This window comes from Rhinichthys klamathensis, unplaced genomic scaffold (genome assembly GCF_029890125.1).
Source record: "Rhinichthys klamathensis goyatoka isolate OS25496 unplaced genomic scaffold, OSU_Roscu_1.1 h1tg000064l_1, whole genome shotgun sequence".
NCBI lineage: Eukaryota > Metazoa > Chordata > Actinopteri > Cypriniformes > Leuciscidae > Rhinichthys > Rhinichthys klamathensis.
The window spans coordinates 2815989-2835679 of record NW_026606607.1 but is presented as its reverse complement, the minus strand read 5'-3'; the positions used below and the strand labels follow the sequence as shown (position 1 = coordinate 2835679).

Genomic DNA, 19691 nt, shown 5'->3' with positions numbered 1-19691 from the left:
GTTGCCTCGAATTTATGGAAGCTTGTTTCCGCCACGGTATAAAACAATTTAAAAGATAATTGTGACTTTTTATCTCGCAATTCTGACTTTTTCTTGCAATTGTTATTTATGTCACTTAATTGTGAGTTTGGCCCTGTCACAAATGGCACCATAAACACTCGCGGTCTTCCTCTGAGTCCGCACTTTCGTGACAAACGCCGCTTTGACTGTCGGGAAGAAGTCTGCTGCGGAGCTCGCTTCAGTGTGGGCTCAGCAAAAGTGTACATGTAGGGCACATATCGACCGCTGAGCGGCGCTCGTGAGTCCCCTTCTGAAACCTAAAATTACTAAATGGACACCCTACAGTCTCATGGACTTAACGGGATGCGGAAGCCATTGTAAGTCTTCAAGACTGAAAGTGCATATGAAGTGTGCCATTTGGGACAGGGCCTTTATATCTCGGTGAGTGGATTCTGACTAAATGAAACGCCTCTGATTGGCCACTGCGTTCAATAGACCAACAAACATGACTGTGATTGGCTACATTTCTCACCGCTGTAAAAACACATTGTAAAATAGAAACATTTGACGTTCTCCAGAGTTCAAACACAAAAACACACTTGAGAGTTTGCTGGTATGATATTATTACAGAATCAACTGAGGGTGCTCTTGCATTCATTTGAGAGTGCTTATATTTAAATTTGACATAAATTTGACTTGGTGTTTTTACCCATGTTTTAATTTAACAAAAAATTATTTGTGATCAAGCATTAATTGACAGACGCCCTGCAGTACGGCTGCGGACACTTGTGTTAAACTGATCTGAACTGAGAGAGTGAAGAGTGTGTCATTGTTCTCTACAGGTTGAGTTATTGTGGAGTCACAGATGAAGGTTTTGCTGCTCTGACTTCAGCTCTGAGATCAAACCCCTCACACCTGAGACTACTGGATCTGACTGGGAATAAACTAGGAGATTCCGTTCCTCTGCTCTCTGCTGTACTGGAGGATCCTCACTGTAAACTGGAGAGGCTGTGGTAAGATGAACTCTCTGATAAACACATATATATTTGTCCTTGCTAAATATATTCTTTATTAGTAATGTAATAGTTTAAACTTTTTTACTCATTGATCACCAACTTTGCTTGTTTCGGGTCTGAAGAAGGAGTGCAACCAAACAATTACACATCCACACAACACAAATGAGAGACAATTGAATACATTTTATTGAGAGCTCATTTTCTGTACAATTATAGTTTTACCAGGAAAACCAAAACCAGTAGTTTTATGTGTGATTCATAGACGCTCAGTTAAACAATAAATTACAAGTGAGTGATACTTACATCAGTCCAAATGCACATTAAATAAATATTCAGTTAAATCAGTGAACATCACCGGTGAGCCAATGCTTGATTAAACATGCTAATCCTAAAACATAAATGTTATTCCCAGCATATATATATATATATATATATACTCCACATCACAAACAAGACAAAGACAAAGATCATTTGTTCACATAATGTCAACATCATGGAATCAAGTCATTTCCAAGTAACATAATTAAGAAGTTTTAAAGTGATTTTAATATGGTTCCCTAACTGGATTAATTCATTCAATTTTACTGCATGGTATTTGTCCCTCAGTTTTACCTCAAGTACACGGAAAACCGACATCCTTTATAAAACAGTGTAGAATATAGTGGCATTCATTGCTTGTCACTACATTCAAATCACATCACACATTGCAATCTTTAATAAAATGGTAATTTTACACACCGTTTACACAGTGTCATTGTTCTCTACAGGTTGAGTAATTGTGGAGTCACAGATGAAGGTTTTGCTGCTCTGACTTCAGCTCTGAGATCAAACCCCTCACACCTGAGACTACTGGATCTGACTGGGAATAAACTAGGAGATTCAGACATAAAGCTTCTCTCTGATCTAAAGAATGATCCACATTATAAACTGGAGACACTATATTGTAAGTGGATTATTTACTACAGATTACAAAACATGGTAATTTGTAACATTTTTCGTTAGATTACACAAGCTTTGTAACCTAATCTAAATAATTTAGAATACTTTGGAATACTAATAAGGTTTGTAACACACAGGGTCCACCAAACATAGGACTTGGTTTCCCCTGCATATTATTTTTAACAACATCAGTTTTACAGAGTATTTCTTGAAGAAATATATATTTTTAGAAAAAAATGATAACTTTTTTTTTTTTTTTTTTACTGATACAACACAATGCATTAAAAGCTGGGGTGTGTACACTTTTTAAATTGCATGAACAATATAAATTGTAATTATTTTGTCTTCTGCGAAACAGGGAATTATTCGCTTCTGAAGGGCAGTACTAAATGAAAAAAAGATGATCTTTAAACAAAATGTACACATCATCATAATCCTGTTTAAAGTTTACACCACCTGCTCGTAATGCATTGTTTCCTTCTTGAGCATCAGTAAATGTTTTCACCTTTTGTAATAGTTGTGTATGAGTCACTCAATTGTCCTTGATGTAAAAAGATGAATCTCAAAATCATAGTCATTGTTGGAAAGGTGTCAAATATGCAGAAGATGCTGGAAAACTTAAAAATGTGCAATACCTGGAGGATTTTTCTGAAGAACAGCGGGCAGGTTCACTGCTCAGTTATTTTTCCTGGATCCTGTAATAAACAATATTTGTTCTCATTATTCTGAGAACAGACACAGTCTCTATGGAATGGACTACATGTGCTATTATCATTTAATCAGTACATAGATGATGTCCGACAGCAGGTCTGCTCTGACTCTGGGCTGCAGGCCATTCTCACAGAAGAATCTTACAATTACAAGATTACAATTAATTGAGAGAGTAGTTTCTGTTCATCACATCATTCATATAATGCGAATAATCTACTGAACCTTTCGTTTCCACGAGGGTAAGTGGGAAGTGTTCCTGACACGATGATCTTTTCACAATGGTCTTGACCAGAATCTCTGACTGTCGCAGCTTGTCGTTCCCCGCGTGCGGCACAACAGCTCTGATGTTCTCCTCACCTTTACATCTCTGGCTGTAATATTAATGTACTCTGTATGTATCTCTGCCTGTGTTTGTTCTGAAATGAATCTACTGGTGTGATGTGACCGCAGTAATGTCTCGTACTCCATATATGACTGTCTGTGTGTTTAAATGTATTTTCCTCAGGGTGAGCTGATGGTGAATAAGGAGCCGCTACAGAGACGTCACAGTCAACAGAGACTGAAGACACAGAGACGTCACAGCGATCTCACTCTCGTGTGTGTGTGTGACTTCACAGCAGTTTCTTGTTTGGATCTTTTTGTGGGTCTGATTTTTTTTTTTATATCACAGATGACATCAGATTACCACAATGATCTAATAGAGGACTTGAACTCACTAATAAATAATGTAAGATTCTTCTATTTGTGATGACCCAAACTGCTGAAGACGCATCTTTTTGTAGACTAAACTGGGAATGGTCACATCACTGCCATATTGTTGGTTTTATTGCTCTCCTCATTTGTATGTCGCTTTGGATAAAAGTGTCTGGTAAATGATCACATGTAAATGTAAAATGTGCTGAAAATTGCTTTGTTATTAATTAGATATCGCACTGCTTGATTACAATGTTGATGGTGTAACTTCCAATATTCAATGACAATTAGATTATTTTAAACAAGATATAGACGGTGTATATTAGTAATTTATTATTTAGGAAAAGGTGACAGAGTTTAGAGTTTATAGATTTACAAGAATGGGATTATAGAAGAGTAATAGAAGTATTTTAAATGAATATGTCAACGGCAAATAGTGACGAAGATGATTTCATCAAACGTTAATTTTTTTTTATTATTATTTTTTTTTATATCATGACCTATAAAATTGTATCCTTAAAAAAAAAAAAAACTATCCAAAGTCCAACAACGTTTTACTGGCGGGCTTATAGCTATATAAGCCCCCATTTTCGCCATAGAATTCAGGTTAAGTCGACTGAAGCGATCCCCTGATCTAAGCACAGTAGCCGGCGGGTTACGCAATACTCGTTCCCTACTCTCAGGGAACCGAGGTTACGTTAGTAACCGAGACGTTCCCTTTCGAGGGGTCTCTTGTATTGGTTAGCTTACGCTATGGGAACCCCTTTCAAAACGCAGTGCGTGCTTAAAAACTTCACCCCAAACTATTGCCTTGGCGCCTGAGGCTCATAGAAGAGTAAAGTTATGAGTCCTAATAGAGGCCAGATCAGTAATGAGCCTCAAATAGGAAAATATAGGAATGGGCCAAGCTCCTTTTTATATGGTATATAGAACTGTGGTTCAGGTTCACCCAGGACAAGACAGACGTCGGGCCCTATAGTTGTAAAGAATTGTGCTTAGACACTATTTATACGGAAAGAACCCTTGCTTGTAAAGCGGGAACAATTATCTTCAATTGGTTTTCCACTGGACCATGCCCATGACGAGGCCATGCCTCTCGTGGAATGAGCTCTGATGCCTATGGGACAACGGAGGCCCTTAGACTCATAAGCCAGCGAGATAGCATCAACCATCCAACCTGACAGTCTCTGCTTCTTGACCGCGAGACCTTTGGTGCGGCTGCCGAAGCATACGAAGAGCTGTTCTGACTGCCTGAAGGGGGCAGAACGCTCTAAATAGACTCTGAGAGCTCTCACAGGGCAGAGTAGATTCACGTCTCTTTCGTCTTCTGACGAGGGAAGAGCTGACAGCGAAATGACCTGTGCTCTAAACAGAGTAGAGAGCACTTTAGGAACATACCTGTGCCTTTGCTTAAGGACGACTCTGGAGCTTTCCTAGGAACCAGGGCTCTGACACAGCTGTAGTTCACTTTGATGTGTAAGTGGCCAGATCACCACGTGTGAGCCGGTACACAGGGTTTTAACCAGCGCTGGAGGGGACGCATATACAGTAGACCCAGTTGGAGTACTGATGATGCTGAGGCCATGACGCCTAACATCCTCTGAAATCTCTTGAGAGGCGTGCAAGATGCTGGATGGTGAGCACGCGCTCTGACGTAAGCTGCGCTCTCATCTGTATAGAATTTATGACTGTCCCCAGAAAAGAAATACTCTGGCTGGGAGACAGTGCGCTTTTGGAAGCATTGATCCTGAGACCTAGGCATTCTAGACAGCTGAGGAGCCAGGGTCTGTGAGTTATTAACTGCGCCTCCGATTGGGCTATAACCAGCCAATCGTCAAGGTAGTTCAACACTCGCGCTCCCCGTTGTCTCAGGGGGGGTGAAAGCTGCGTCAATGCACTTCGTAAAACGTACGGGGTGCTAGGGATAGACTGAATGGTAGGACTGTGTACTGATAAGCCTGCCCCTCGAATGCGAATCTCAAGAATGGCCTGTGATGGGGTGTTATCTGAATGTGAAAGTAAGCATCTTCCAGATCCACTGAGAAAAAACAATCCCCAGGGTGAATTTGTGATATAAGATGGGCCTGAGGCCGCCATATTTCTTTGGAACGAGGATGTAGCGACTGTAAAAGCCCGACTTGCTTAGTGATAAAGGGACCAGTAGCCAGCCTGCCACAAGTTGTAAAAGGTCAAAACTTTTTTTTCTGGTTATTTTTCAGTTGACAGAGCCTTCCTTTAATTAAAGTCTTTGCACACAATTCAAAATACCTCAACTTGTTTTTTTCAAGTCCATCCTCACCTCTAAGAATATGAATATGTGATGAAAGTGTTTATACTGGGTTATTGTTCTACCAAATTAAAAACAAGGCATGGAAAGGATATCACTAGCTAAAAACTAATTTTGGACAAAGAAAATTATAACTGTAAAAAGCTATTTTACCATCAACCCATAGGAAATAAAATACCTTAAGGATTATAGCAAAAGCAGGTCCACTGACATGTTGATGCCTTGCTAAGAAAGCATGACAAATCATCAAGGGTGTTTCAGGCTATGTTAAGGTTAGGGTGTGCTGTGTTTTATGTTTGTCAAGCAATTGGGAAATAAAACGCAAAAAAAAATGCAATAAATGCACAATTAAAGCCTGACTCCAACAGAAAAGGGACATGCATTCTTTGCATGGATGCAATAATTCTAAATTATAAAGCACAAGATTTTTGTGGTTCATTTTAGCAATATTTAGGACTCATCCTAAAGTGTGGCACTAGAGGGGCATTGGTAATCAAATTGTGATTTTAGTGTGCCATCCACTGTCTCTGCTATGCAACTGCAGCTCAATCAAATATGTAATCAAAACAATGTTAATATCAACAACTGTCCATTTGGAGAAAAACTAATATTAGCAAAGCATGAACTAATAGTGAAAGCAATATTACAAAAGACATCCATGTCCATTGTCCATATATAACGGGCATATATGTACATACGTATATAACGTCGAACATGGCTCATCCTCCAATCAAATCATCCATTAGGAAGTGTGATTACAATGTCATAAACAATATTTTTGGTTCAAATGATGCTGAAATTTGTGATTTTTTTTTCCCATTCGACCCTGAGTTAGGAGGAACAGCTGACCCTCAGCTGCTGAGCCCAGGATGGAGGTTTACTGGCATATCCGGCTCTCTCAGCCTCTTCCTGCTCCATAAACGGCTCCATTAAAGTCTTCTGCAACAGCGCCACCTAGAGATACATCAAAAATACTGTCACCTAAGAAAAAGACGAGCCATAATGGTCTGTCTGAAGGTGTTACATTGTATGTATAATTGTCAAGTCTTCATTTCACAGTAATATATTAAAGCAAATACTCTAAGATATATGATAAGCATGATCATGACAGCATATTAGTTTGTCATCACATGTAATAATACCTCTGAAAAGTCATTTTTCTCTGCTTTTCTGATAGCAGATTCAGCCATCCAGTTCCTCAACACATACCGTGGGTTTACTCCTGAACAATAGAAACATTACAAATAACATTAAATACAACAAAACACATCGTAAAAAAACATACACTACCGTTTAAAAATGTACGGTCAGTAAAGCTTTTAAAAAAAGAAATTAATAATATTATTCAGCAAGGATGCATTAAAAGGGACAATAAAGACATCTATAATATTACAAAAGATTTATATGTCAAATAAACGCTGTTCTTTATAACTTTATATTAATCAAAACATGTATCAGGGTTTCCACAAAAATATTAAGCGGCCCAACTGTTTTCAAATGTTTCTTGAGCAGCAAATAAGCATATAAGAATGATTTCTAAAGGATCATGTGACACTGAAGACTGGAGAAATGACCACAGGAATAAATTACATTCAACTGAACAAATATATTAATTACACAAATACTGTATATTCCAATAGAATAGTTTATTTTATATTGTAATGATATCTCATAGTATAATAATACCTTGTAGTAACTGTTTTAATTGTATTTTTGATTAAATAAATGCAGCCTTGGTGAGCTTAAGAAACTTCTTTCAAAAACAAATCTTACCAATCCTGAACATTTCAACGGTAGTGTAACAATATATAACCACATAATACATAACATTGCATCATATAACATATACAACAACATACCTTGCATTCTGTGCTGCCGTGCTGCATCTGAGTCACTTCTTAGCCTGTAGAAGATCATTAAAACATCTAGTGATGTTCATTTTAATCCTCTAAAGAGTTCGAGTTTACATTACAGCAACATTACCTTGACAGACGCTGTAAATACAGCTGAACCCAGTCTCTGAAATGCTTGTGTGACGAGAGGTCTGAAAGAGCCCACAATGACTGTCAAGAGAGACACAGTCACAGTTAACGGACTGAAATCATGATTATGGAGTTTGCAGCTGCTGTGGGAGCGAATGGAGAGGAAACGCACCGGATCAATGGATCCCTTCTGAAGCTGGGACAGGGTTACTTCACTCAGCTGTCTGAAAGTCATAGTGAAGTCTGCTCCAGTGTCCTCCATCAGCTCAACACATCATACAACAATATATGGGTCATTCTCAGGAAATGCTGCCATTTGTGTGATCTACTACTGATTTAACTCCATACTGAACAGTTTGGTTTTTACTTTGACAGGTTTTAAAACAAATAAAAAAAACATCTAATTAAAAAAGTTTATAATGAAAGTGTGTATGTGTGTGTGTGTGTGTGTGTGTGTGCGTCTTTCTATAACGGTTTGCTGATTCCTTACTTTTTTCATAAAAATAAAATACAATTTTCTGTCACAAATGACACCATTTCCTGAGAATGGCCAACAAACGTTATCACATGAATTAATTATAGTACAATTAGAGAGAAAAAAAACAATCCAGCTAATATTTACCGTTAAAAGAAATGCAATCACATATGAATCCTTTTCTTCATTTCCCAGAAAGCCCAACTTTGCTTTGAACAGCTCCTGAAATCTATAACAGAAACAGTAAAAGGAGATCAGGAATGACTCAGAGATGAATACAGTGTTCTATATTGTCTAATGACATGCTCACCTTTGGTGGTAGATTTGTGGATATTCTCTCAATATTTGCTGAGATCTGAAGTAAATGAATTGACATGAATCACCTGTTTTATTCCAGACCAATACCAACAAAAAATAAAACGATGTCTTACTGTGAAAGCTGATGCCTATGGGACAACGGAGGCCCTTAGACTCATAAGCCAGCGAGATAGCATCAACCATCCAACCTGACAGTCTCTGCTTCTTGACCGCGAGACCTTTGGTGCGGCTGCCGAAGCATACGAAGAGCTGTTCTGACTGCCTGAAGGGGGCAGAACGCTCTAAATAGACTATGAGGACAGAGTGAACTAACCATGAGCAAAACCAACCGACATCCAGTGGGCGATTAAATGTGCGGTTTCATTCACCACTCTGGAGAAAAACACCTTCACACAACATGAAAACCATTCAAATATAGTGAGACTGATCAGACAATATAAAATAATCTAGTATTAGAGCTGAACAGCAGAGAGACACAGATACTCACCACATACTTGTCAGGGTCATTTGTTGCTATAGATTTAAAATGCTCTTTAATTACAAAGTCCAACAATGTCCTGAAAATAAAAATTTAAAAGAAATGAAAAAGCAAATAAGAGTGAGAAAAAAATATTACCATCCCAAGTTAAAGTTAATATACCGTAGGACATCTAACTCTCCAGTTCTAGTTAATATCTCCAGTGAACCGATACGAAACCAGGACTTGGCCAGACGCAGAACAACCGCTCCTGAAAGATACAGAGAACAATCACAAAAAGCTGAGGACAGATAAAGAACTTAGTTACTCTATTTTTCCAAATCTGATCGTATTTTACCTCTTTCTTTTATGACACTGCCATTATAAAACGGATCCCTCCAAACAGGTTCCTCACTCACAACCAGACTGACAAACAATAAAGGCAAAAAATGGGAAAAAGTATAAATAAAAATAATAATAATATTCAACACCAGACATTTGAATGTGATAAATACATATATTCCTCTTCTTGTGCATGTCCATATGTACCTGAGGGCTCTGCTGGTAGGAACTCCCAGAAAGTGCATGGCTTCACTGCACAGGAACTCCCTCACAGAGGAGCGAATCACAGCCCGTCCATCACCAGCCCTGCACACACAACATCATGTACAGTAAACAGCAGAACCATTACACTACTGACAGACAGACAATTTAAGATCATTCACAACTAAATATATCTCAGAATTACTTAAAAAGCATATCAAAAATATTGAGCAGCAGGAACTGATATTCGCCTTGAGTATGGTGTCTTTCCTGAGCCTTTCAACTGGAGTTCCCATCTTTCACCTTTTCTGGATAAAAAAAGAGATTGTATAACGGTTAACACTTGTCACAGTTCTAAACTGAGAGATGTCATTGTCCAGACACATGTTTAAGCATTAAGTGAGAATTAGATTTAAAAAAAAGACAGAATCATCTATTTGCTGAAAAACCAAGAAGTATAGATCACACTTTCCATTCTTTAATATTAAACAACATTATGAGAAAGTTGACATGCATTACAACAGAAAAGTCCCATATGACAATAACAACTGATGATTTCTGTTGAACGCTGATGGAAAAGGATGATTTTACCTGTTTGTGTATTCACCCAGCAAATGTGCTCTTCCATCGCCCAGCTGTCCGGCCCAATAACCAAACTATAATAATAATAACACATGGTTGACATGTTTGCTCTGGTTGTCTTATGCCATCGCTGTCGGGTGTGAAATGACTGTCAGTTTTACCTGATGGCCCCCGTATCTGTGTGCCAGTGGAACAGAGCCAGGAAACAGTTTCCCACCGCTGACACAACGGACAAACTCTTCATTCTGAATCACAGACTCATTCAGATCCAAAATATATAACACATCCTGAAATACACAAAAGAGTCTGAATATATGCAGAAACAACATTTAAAAAAAATAGAATTTTTTTAATAGCTAAAAATAATTTGTCCACTACCTAAAGTAGAAGTTTATTTGAGGAGTTGAGTGGTTCATATTTGTTTTCTTTAAATTGATCTGCCACACCCTTGTAAAAGTGTTAAAATAAAAAATGGAAAACTATGTTTCTTTAAAAAAAAACTGTTTTTGCAGATAATACAATATTAATCAAATAAAAAGCTAATGAGTATACTTTCATGACCGTTTCTTAACAAACTTAAGTACACTTTTAAAAAGTGCACTTTTTAATAATGTCAAATTAAAAACTTCCTTTTAAAGTACATTTTAAATCATTATGTTTTAAATTGTTATATAATAATATATTGTTGTGCTTTAAAACATGACACTTATTTTGATGTGTTGACTAACATACCAAAGTGCATAAAAAGTACTATAATTTTAACTGTAATTGATTAATGTTCCATTTAAATATTGTACTAAATTGCAACTTCATTATAACAAATGTGGAATTACAAATATGTATTAAATTCCATGATTTAAATGTCAACGTTTAAATAGAAATCATATTAATGTTAGTTTACCATGTACTAACCAATTTCACACAAAGACGTAGACTATAAGTCCTGCTTAAGTGGGTCAAAAGAAGCACACTTAAGTTCAACTAACTAAATTTCATATAAATTAAAAACCATAATAAATGTTCATTTATGATGCAATTAAGTATCCGAAACATTATATTCAGTTTGCACCTAAGTATATTCTTTTAAATTGCCTATATTATTTTCATAATTTCTCTGTATGCTGAAGTGTAATTCTTTGTAACAACGTCCATTGTATTTTTCTGTTTCTTAAATTACATACACAGTCACTGCAACAATATCCCCAGGTTTAACCATAGACAGTAAAGGGTTTAACTGCAGTGAAACATAGGTTTTCTGTAAATGATGATGAGTGTATGGGTTTATTGACCTGTGCCACAGCAGCCAGTGTCAGGGGCTCTTTCAGAGGAGAGGGCTGAGACTCTGAAAACACACATCTCTTCACAGTACGAATACAATTACCATCAACCTCATCAAGAGGGAGAGCATCTGTAAAACACACAGGAAGTGATTAAACATAGTCAACGTGTAAAATAGAAAATTGGCACTCGTACCTTACCTAGTAGTTTATGGTGTAAATGTGTACCACTAGTTAGTACAAATGTGTATAGGTACACTGGGGCTAGTTGTCACTCAGGGAACGTGTAACATGGACTATTCCAAAAAAAACTATTAGGTTCAAAGTCTAGTTGTATAATGTTATGAGTATAACTTATGACAGTTTCAGGTAGCCAAAGCAGTTGTGTGTTTAAAAAAAAAAAATAATAATAATTTAAACAAAACTATTTAATTAGTTCAGAAGTTTGAGGTTAGCAGGATATATTTCTCTTTAAAGATATACATAGTTTGTTACAGTAAATGCATTTAAAATCTTACAAAAGATTTGTTTCATAATCATGTTTCCCACAAAAATTAAGCTGCACAACATTTCAATATTGATAGTAATTCAAAATGTTTCTTGAGCAGCAAATCAGCATATTAATTATTTTCTGAAGGATCATGTAAGACAGAAGACTGGAGTAATTAAATTAATTACATTCTACTGAAATATGTTCATTTATTATAAATATATATTCAAGTCGAAAAATGTTATTATATACATAAAATAACTTCATATTATTATATAAATGATCTCTCTCCAGTCTCCATATATATATCCCCCCCAAAAATTTTTTTTGCATATATATTATGTGCTGGGCATCCAAGATACAAGTTTGTGTTTACATATTTGTGTGTGCTGTGTGCAGGTATTTTGTATATATAAATGCACACGCATACATGTATATATGTAAGAAATACTTGCACGTAAATACATACGTTTATACATAATTTATATTATAAATATTTTATATATAAATAATACATTTTTCAAAAATATATACATGCATGTGTGTGTATTTATATATATACAAAATAATTACACACAGTACACCCATATATTATTATGTAAACACAAACTTTTATTTTGGATACGATTATTCGCGATTAATCGTTGCCCAGCACTAATACAAATATATTTAAATGGGTGATTTGGTAAAATGTGTTTATACGACCCCATTCAAAGTTGCAAAGCCTTTAAACAGCCTTTAATATTACAAATGTATAATATATGTGATTTTAAGTACATTACATCATTTTATTTGTACATTTTAAATACATAAATATATTGATTTTCAAAAATAAACCAAACCTAAGTGTCAATTTGTCAGCTAGCCCTGCTCTCCCTTATTTATAGATGCATTCATACATGCACATTTTTTTTTTTTTTTTTATAACTAGAAAAATATGTTTTTTATTGTGTTTATTGAATCTTTTTTCCATGTTTGTGTTTCAGGCACAGCTCTAGATGTCTGTTCTCAACTCCACGGGTCTGTTGCAGTATACACAGTGATGCAAAGTTAAAAGATCCTTTCTCACTTGCACAAAAGGACTTGCAAGATTTATATGAAGACATAAAAAAGGTACAGCAAGAATACTGCATAGTTCTACATAGCGTTTACCACTAAACATTGTTTTTCTTGTCCACTGTTGTTTTATGAAGTATTATATTTAATAATTATTAATGCCCAAACACTTTCCACCACTTCTCTGAGATGTTTTATGCTCTTCTATGCGCTCAAACTGACCTTGTTAAACGTGTGTTCAGCAGCTGCTCGTCTCTAAAGCAGAGCTCAAAGCACTCTGTGATTATTACTTTGATGGGAAGGGAAAAGCCTTTCGACCGATGATTGTGATCTTGATGGCTCGAGCTTGTAACGTCCACAGCAATAAAGAGGGGTGAGAAAGCACTTCAGTGCTGTGTGTGTGAATTCATAATGTGATGCGTCAGTCAGTGTTAATAAGGCACATCTGATGTCCTCAGGGTTTTGCTGCCGGCGCAGCGCTCTATCGCTATGATCTCTGAGATGATCCACACTGCCAGCCTGGTGCACGATGAAGTTATCGATGACTCGGACACAAGACGTGGGAAAAACACCATTAATAAATTGTGGGGAGAGAAAAAAGTGAGTAACTGTGATTTTCAGCTGTTGATCGCACATTTTGGTACTGTGTTGATGTCTAATTTGAAATCTGAAGGAAAATCAGTTGGAACTATGGAATCTTGTTTCCGCCAGGCAATAATAATAGGTAATAAAAAAAAAACGTATTTGCGAAAGCGAATTTTTTTTTCTTCAAGATTGAAAGTTTAACACCTGTTTTCACAAACACGGTTTAAGTCTAGTCCCAGACTAAAATGCTTGTTTGAGCTTTTATTACTTTGTATAACTCGCAATGTGAATCTTACGATAGGCTACTGAGAGAAACAGTCGCATTTCTGTGATTGGCAGATCGGTGGTTTTCAACTGTTGGTCACACATTTTGGTTCTGTGTTGATGTCTAATTTGAAATCTGAAGGAAAATCATTTGAGAATATGGAAGCTTGTTTCCATCAGGCAATAAATAAAAAAACTAAACGTAATTGCGACTTTTTATCTCACGATTCTGACTTTCCTTCTTGCAATTGTGAGTTTATATCTCGCAATTCTGACTTTTTTTTCTCTCAAAATTGCAAGTTTATATCTCGCAATTCGGACTTTATAACTCGCAATTGCAAGTTTCTCACAATTCTTAGAAATACAGTTGCAATTCTGAGAGGCATTCTGATTTTATTTTTTGCAATTGCAAGTTTAAATCTCTCAATTTCTAGAAAAGCGAGCATTGCGAGATATGAAAACACAATTCTGACTTTTTTCTTGCAGTTGTGTTTATATCTCACAGTTGGCTTTTTCTCCCTCATAGTTGTGAAATATAAACTCGCAGTTGAGAGAGAAAAAGTTCAAAATTGTCAAAAAAGTTGCACTTACCTTTATTTTGTACATTTCTTGGCAGAAACAAGCTTCTATAGAGAATTGAATAATGTTGTTATGAAATGAAAATAATAATATTTGTATCTGTAATTGTTAGGCTATCCTGGCTGGAGATTTCATTCTGTCTGCGGCCTCCATGGCATTAGCGCGTATTGGGAACAATACAGTAGTTTCTGTGCTGTCACAAGTTATAGAAGACCTCGTACGAGGTAAGCCTCTACAGATTTATGAATGAGACTTGTTTTATACAGTGGACCTGCTATTTATATTTTTCATTGATCAATTCCAGGTGAATTCATGCAGCTAGGGTCTAAAGAGAATGAAAACGAGAGATTCAAGCACTACCTTGAGAAAACCTTCAAGAAGACTGCAAGTCTCATTGCAAACAGTTGTAAGGCAGTATGTACGTTCCCTTTTAACAATAATAAGATGAAGTTCAGAGCTGGAAGAGAAGTGGAACACCAGCATTATTTCTTTTGAATTTTAGGTGTCAATTTTGGTGAATTCTGATCCTGAGGTGCATGAGATAGCCTATCAATATGGACGAAACGTTGGCATTGCATTCCAGGTAATTTTTTCATTTATATGTTTTCACTTGGTTTAAATAGCATCTAGTCTATCACTATTCACACTTGCTATAATAGCATTTATAAAGCATTTAATCTACACAGTGTAAATCGAATCTGTCGTTGTTTGCATGTTATTTGTAATGCAGTGGTCTGTGATCACCAAGTTAACAATGGTTCTTTTGTTGCAGTTACAAATGCAGGAAGTAATTGTAGTTAATTATTAATTATAACAGAAACTTCAGCAGTAGAAGTATCTTCTGGTTAGTGATGCACCAGAATGAAAATTCTGGGCCAAAACTGAAAATTCACGATGCACTTGGCAATTTTTTTTTTTTTTAAATTGCCCGTAAACCGAAGATTTTATTTAAAATTAATCAGATTTGTTTAATAATAAAACTGAGTTGTACAGACATTTAAATTGTACATAAGGCGGTTTTTATATCAAATTTTAAATTCAATAAATTGTTTCTACTCAAATTTGCTGGTGAAATATAAACATTTAAATGATTGTAATTTCTTTTCATGACAGATTTATTCAAACATATATTAAAATAATGAAGACAACAGGTTAATTAAATATATATTTAATATGTAATGCAGTGCATGCATTAAGAAAATGCCGCTCTCTAGAGTTATTTTTTAAGCTAACTCTGGCTAATTTTTTTTGTTTTAATTTCGTGATAAAATTGACAGAATTTGAAAATCGAGAAACTGAAAATTGCTGTTTCGGCAAAAAATCGTCTGGTTCTTCCAGTTAAAGCTGCAGTGTGTCATTTCTTTCACTAGCAACACTAGAAATAGAGGCATCTAAGTCTCACTTCACCCTGTCATTGCTCGCTCAAACATCTAGTCTGATAGATTGCAGTTCTGTTACTTTTAGGTTGTGGCCGCATATTTTAATAAATCTGTGCTGTTATAGTTGAATTCTTTCATTACAAATGATTCATTACAGGCCACATTGGTTTTATCTTGAATTCTTATGTTTAAAGTTAGGTAAAATAGAAGTTGGTTGTCTTTTTCAGCTTGTGGATGACGTTCTGGACTTCACGTCCTGCGCAAACCGCCTGGGGAAGCCGTCAGCTGCCGATCTCAAACTGGGTCTGGCCACCGGGCCCGTTCTGTTTGCTTGCCAACAGGTACGACAGCTGAACGCATCTGTGCTCTCACAACATGATGTCACTTCCCTGAAGTGCAGAAAGGGGACTCAGGTCTAATGGTTGACTTGGTTTATTACAGAAACGTAATTGTAAAACAGTTTGGATTTTCTAAAGATCTCCCAACCAGTTTCACTCTTTATCACTGTTTAGTTTCCTGAGCTACATGCAATGATAATGAGGCGCTTCAGCTCTGATGGAGATGTGGATCGAGCCTGGCAATATGTCCTGAAGGTGAGGAGGATTTGTGTTGTATACAGACAGGTGAATCTCATGAAAACATGTCCTGGGGCTGCTTTCATAAAACACTAAGACTAGTCTTACAATTTTTTGTAAGTATCCATTACACTATCCATTTATTTTCTCTTAGACTGTTCATACAAGTCTGTTACATGAAACATAGATTTGTCTAATTTGATACCAAAAAGTAAGACTCGATTACCCCTAACTAACTCCTAGTTGGTCATACTAGTTCTTAAGACACAGTTAATGGCTGTTTATGCAACTGGCCCCAGGTCACATTTCTATGGAAGCTTGTTTCCGCCACGGAATCAAATTTTAGAAAAGACAATTGCAACTTTTTAAATCACAATTCTGACTTTTTTTCTTACAATTGTGCGATATAAAGTAATAAAGAGTTTTGAGTTAGAAAGTCAGAATCGTGAGATATAAACTGACAATTCTGAGAGAAAAACACTTTATATCATGCAATTCTGACTTCATAACTCGCAATTGCAACTTTATATCTCACAATTTTGAGAGAAAAAGTCGCAATGACATTTAAAATTTTTATTCCAAGGCGGAAACAAGCTTCCATACATTTCATCCCAATATTACAAGAAAAAAGGCAGTATATCAAACCTGTAAGAATTTTATGATATTTTTATAATGTGACATTTTTTTTGTATGACATTTTCCCCCCAAAAGTCTCATTAACTCTAACAGATGTTTTACTTTAGCGTTTATTGTTATTCTCCTTGAAATCATTACTGTAATGCTGTCATTTTTACCATATTCAGAATCAGGGATGCAAACTTGTCACCTTGCCACCGAATAGGTCATTTGTGTGATTTGTGTAGATCCGATGGGTTTTTAAAATTGCTTTCAAACAGTCCTGCTTGTATTTGTGTGTGAGCTCTTGGTTTCTATCACAAATGTTTCCATACAACGTGTTTTTGCAGCGCTGAATATTGTAGCCAATCACAGGTAGGGTTGTGACGGTTATTATATAACCGTGAAATCGATGGTTAGTTGAACACTGTCATTAGAACTCTATAACCGCCAAAACCGTGCTATTACAATTTTTTTTTTTTTTTAAATTTTTTTATCAAAGAGAATGTTTAAATACTAATATCAGCTTACGAGGGAAACGGAGGCGGAGTTAGTGGTGCTTCGGAGGCTGCTACTGCTGGAGATGATTCAGGAGAGGTCTGTGCACCTTTACCGATCAGAGCGTGCGCTGACACGGAGTAAAGCCTTGTTTATCCTCGACGCGTCCGCACGAGCACGAAGGTGCGCCCAGCAAAAATGATGCGTTGGGTGCGCAAGACCCCATTTCGCTTGGCTGTGTGCACGGCTATTTTTGTAACAGCGCGTGCGACGCCGCATCCGAGGATGAACGACTTAAAGCCGAATCTGTCCGAGCATGTAGGCTACTACGTCAGATTCAGATTGCAACCAATTTTTACAAGAGCGCTCGTGCTCTTGCACGTGCTCGAACACAAGAGCGGGCACTCATGGTACCGGCCACACGGAGACTTTCAACACACCGGAGAAAGCGTCACACAACATGCTGGAAACTCATGTAAACTCCCACTGCAACGTTACAATAATAGGCTACTTTTATCAGCTTGACGTTGAACTAATGCTCCATGCTCGTACCATGATAATGTTACATTTGTGGTGTTAAGGCATTTCACTAACTATTCGTGTATCTTTCACAATCAGCAATGTCAACATAGGTGAATGTATAATATGATAACGAAAACGGTTAGTGACTAGACTGAACAATTTCAGTGTAACAGTAAGATCGTAGGATGTAACATTACTGTACTGAACGTGTCTGGAAATGTGTATTATAAACAATATGGTAGTAGTGGGATGAGTGACGTTAGACAGTAGATCTAGTACATAAAATAAAAGTTACATCCTAAAGCACCTACTTTTTGTTATCTTGGAACAGTCTTTTGTATTCATTTCATGTCTCATATATGTTGTAGTTTACCTTGCTATTTCATTACAGTTTACCATTATTTCAGCATATCTGAAAACTTGTAATTTATCACAATAAAAATAGCGGAGGTCTCTCCATAATTCAAACGCTCTGCCGATGTTGATCCGTGTTTTCGTCCTAAGTCGATCCGATTCGCGTTTGGCCTGACGAGCTTCAGCAGATAAATGTTTGTTTTGTTTTGTTTTTTATATTTATGTGGAGTTTGTGTTGGAGTGTGTGTTGTGCTGGAGGCAGGTTGTTGTTTGGTGTTATCAGACTCCATGTCGTCAGCTGCAGTGCCGTCGCATAGACTGTATATAAAAAGGAGAGAGGCTCGGGAGCGCGCATGCACGTCACATCCGATGGATTTCACAGGAAATCCGACCCGGAGACTTCACATATAAATAGGAATACTGGCCTTCAGAGGTAATAGCAAAACCCGACAAGTGGATCATTATAATGTGTGATTACAACCCCTTCACACACGGGCAATAAAAAAAAGGATTCATTTTAAAAGAAAAGTTACATTTAGCACCTTTAAAACAAAGCACGTTCATTGCAACGTTTGTTTTTTTGTTTTTGTTAAGGATTTGTTTACTGTGTGTGATTCATTTAATGGAAAGCACATTCACTTCTGGTTGTCTTGCTGTTCATTTTAAATGAACGTAAAGCGAGTTGCTAATCAGTGTCTGCTTGTTTATTCAAATTAAGTTGACCTATAACTAATGAACAGTTATTCAACCGACCATCCTATAACCCCCTTCCCCCAATGCCACGACGACGACAACGACGGTTATGTTACGAACCGTCACATTTGACTCGCGTCATAACCGTCATCACCAATTCTGAAACCGGCACACCCCTAATCTCAGGCATGTCTGTGCGCTTGGTTTTCTATATTTAAAATGTTATGCAATCAAGGGGAACCACCAAAGAGCTTTGACACAAATTGAACACTTCTTGATATATATCATAGAAATGTGCAGTTACATTCTGCAACTTTTTCATGCATTCTGATTCATTCATATATTGTTTCTTTTGCAGGGCCATGCATCAGAAAGTCAGTTCATGTAAATATATGGCATAAACGAAATAAATACTTATGAATGAAGTATGAAGTACAATTTCCAGAAAAACTGAATCTTTAAGTATACATAGCAAAAGCGAATCTAGTGAAACATGCACCAAATAAATGCACCAGAAGCTTCCTAAAATATATGTTTTGTTTTTTTTGTATACAAAAATACCACTGATAAAAGTAAAGTATAGAAAAAGTATTTGGACTTAAATCTGTCATAAAAATAAAACAAACCTTTATCTGATGATGTCAGGCTATTGTTGCAAGAAAATGTATACTGAAATAGTGAATCAGTTGTATTACATAGCCATTGTCTTTAGCCATAAATTGTGGTAAATATGAATATATGTTGTTACAATGCTATTCTCTGGCTTAGTGTGTGAATTTAATCAGCTCAGTGACACAGATG

General features: G+C 36.5%; 3 protein-coding genes across 3 annotated transcripts in view; 2 read left to right on the top strand and 1 right to left on the bottom strand.

The window, feature by feature from the left end:
• The first annotated feature begins 363 nt into the window (after positions 1-363).
• Positions 364-19691, top strand: part of LOC130084389 (ribonuclease inhibitor-like) — a 130499-nt gene continuing 111171 nt past the window's right edge. The window contains exons 1-3 of the mRNA XM_056249791.1: positions 364-377; positions 843-1013; positions 1784-1812. Of these exons, the coding sequence (XP_056105766.1) occupies positions 364-377; positions 843-1013; positions 1784-1812 (214 nt within the window). The remainder of the gene's footprint in view (positions 378-842; positions 1014-1783; positions 1813-19691) is intronic.
• Positions 6289-8411, bottom strand: LOC130084442 (protein adenylyltransferase SelO-like). Its single transcript, XM_056249880.1, has 6 exons — positions 8251-8411; positions 7801-7893; positions 7630-7709; positions 7506-7549; positions 6789-6868; positions 6289-6600 (listed from the first exon to the last, which is right to left on the bottom strand). Exons 2-6 carry the CDS (start codon positions 7888-7890, stop codon positions 6478-6480), a joined length of 417 nt encoding a protein of 138 aa, XP_056105855.1. The 5' UTR covers positions 7891-7893; positions 8251-8411; the 3' UTR covers positions 6289-6477.
• LOC130084382 (all trans-polyprenyl-diphosphate synthase PDSS1-like) lies at positions 12761-16304 on the top strand. The gene is made up of 8 exons (XM_056249786.1): positions 12761-12883; positions 13069-13199; positions 13285-13426; positions 14367-14478; positions 14559-14668; positions 14757-14837; positions 15861-15974; positions 16146-16304. Exons 2-8 carry the CDS (start codon positions 13147-13149, stop codon positions 16302-16304), a joined length of 771 nt encoding a protein of 256 aa, XP_056105761.1. The 5' UTR covers positions 12761-12883; positions 13069-13146.

What these genes read in the sequence shown, in the direction of transcription:
- LOC130084442 (XM_056249880.1), bottom strand. Translation starts at nt 7,890, where the DNA reads ATGGAGGACACTGGAGCAGACTTCACTATGACTTTCAGACAGCTGAGT. An exon ending in AGAAGGGATCCATTGATCCG is followed by an intron (nt 7,710 to 7,800) that starts GTGCGTTTCCTC and finishes CTCTCTTGACAG; the next exon opens with TCATTGTGGGCTCTTTCAGA. An exon ending in AGAAAAATGACTTTTCAGAG is followed by an intron (nt 6,601 to 6,788) that starts GTATTATTACAT and finishes ATGTATCTCTAG; the next exon opens with GTGGCGCTGTTGCAGAAGAC.
- LOC130084382 (XM_056249786.1), top strand. Translation starts at nt 13,147, where the DNA reads ATGATTGTGATCTTGATGGCTCGAGCTTGTAACGTCCACAGCAATAAA. An exon ending in GTCCACAGCAATAAAGAGGG is followed by an intron (nt 13,200 to 13,284) that starts GTGAGAAAGCAC and finishes TGATGTCCTCAG; the next exon opens with GGTTTTGCTGCCGGCGCAGC. An exon ending in ACGTTGGCATTGCATTCCAG is followed by an intron (nt 14,838 to 15,860) that starts GTAATTTTTTCA and finishes TGTCTTTTTCAG; the next exon opens with CTTGTGGATGACGTTCTGGA.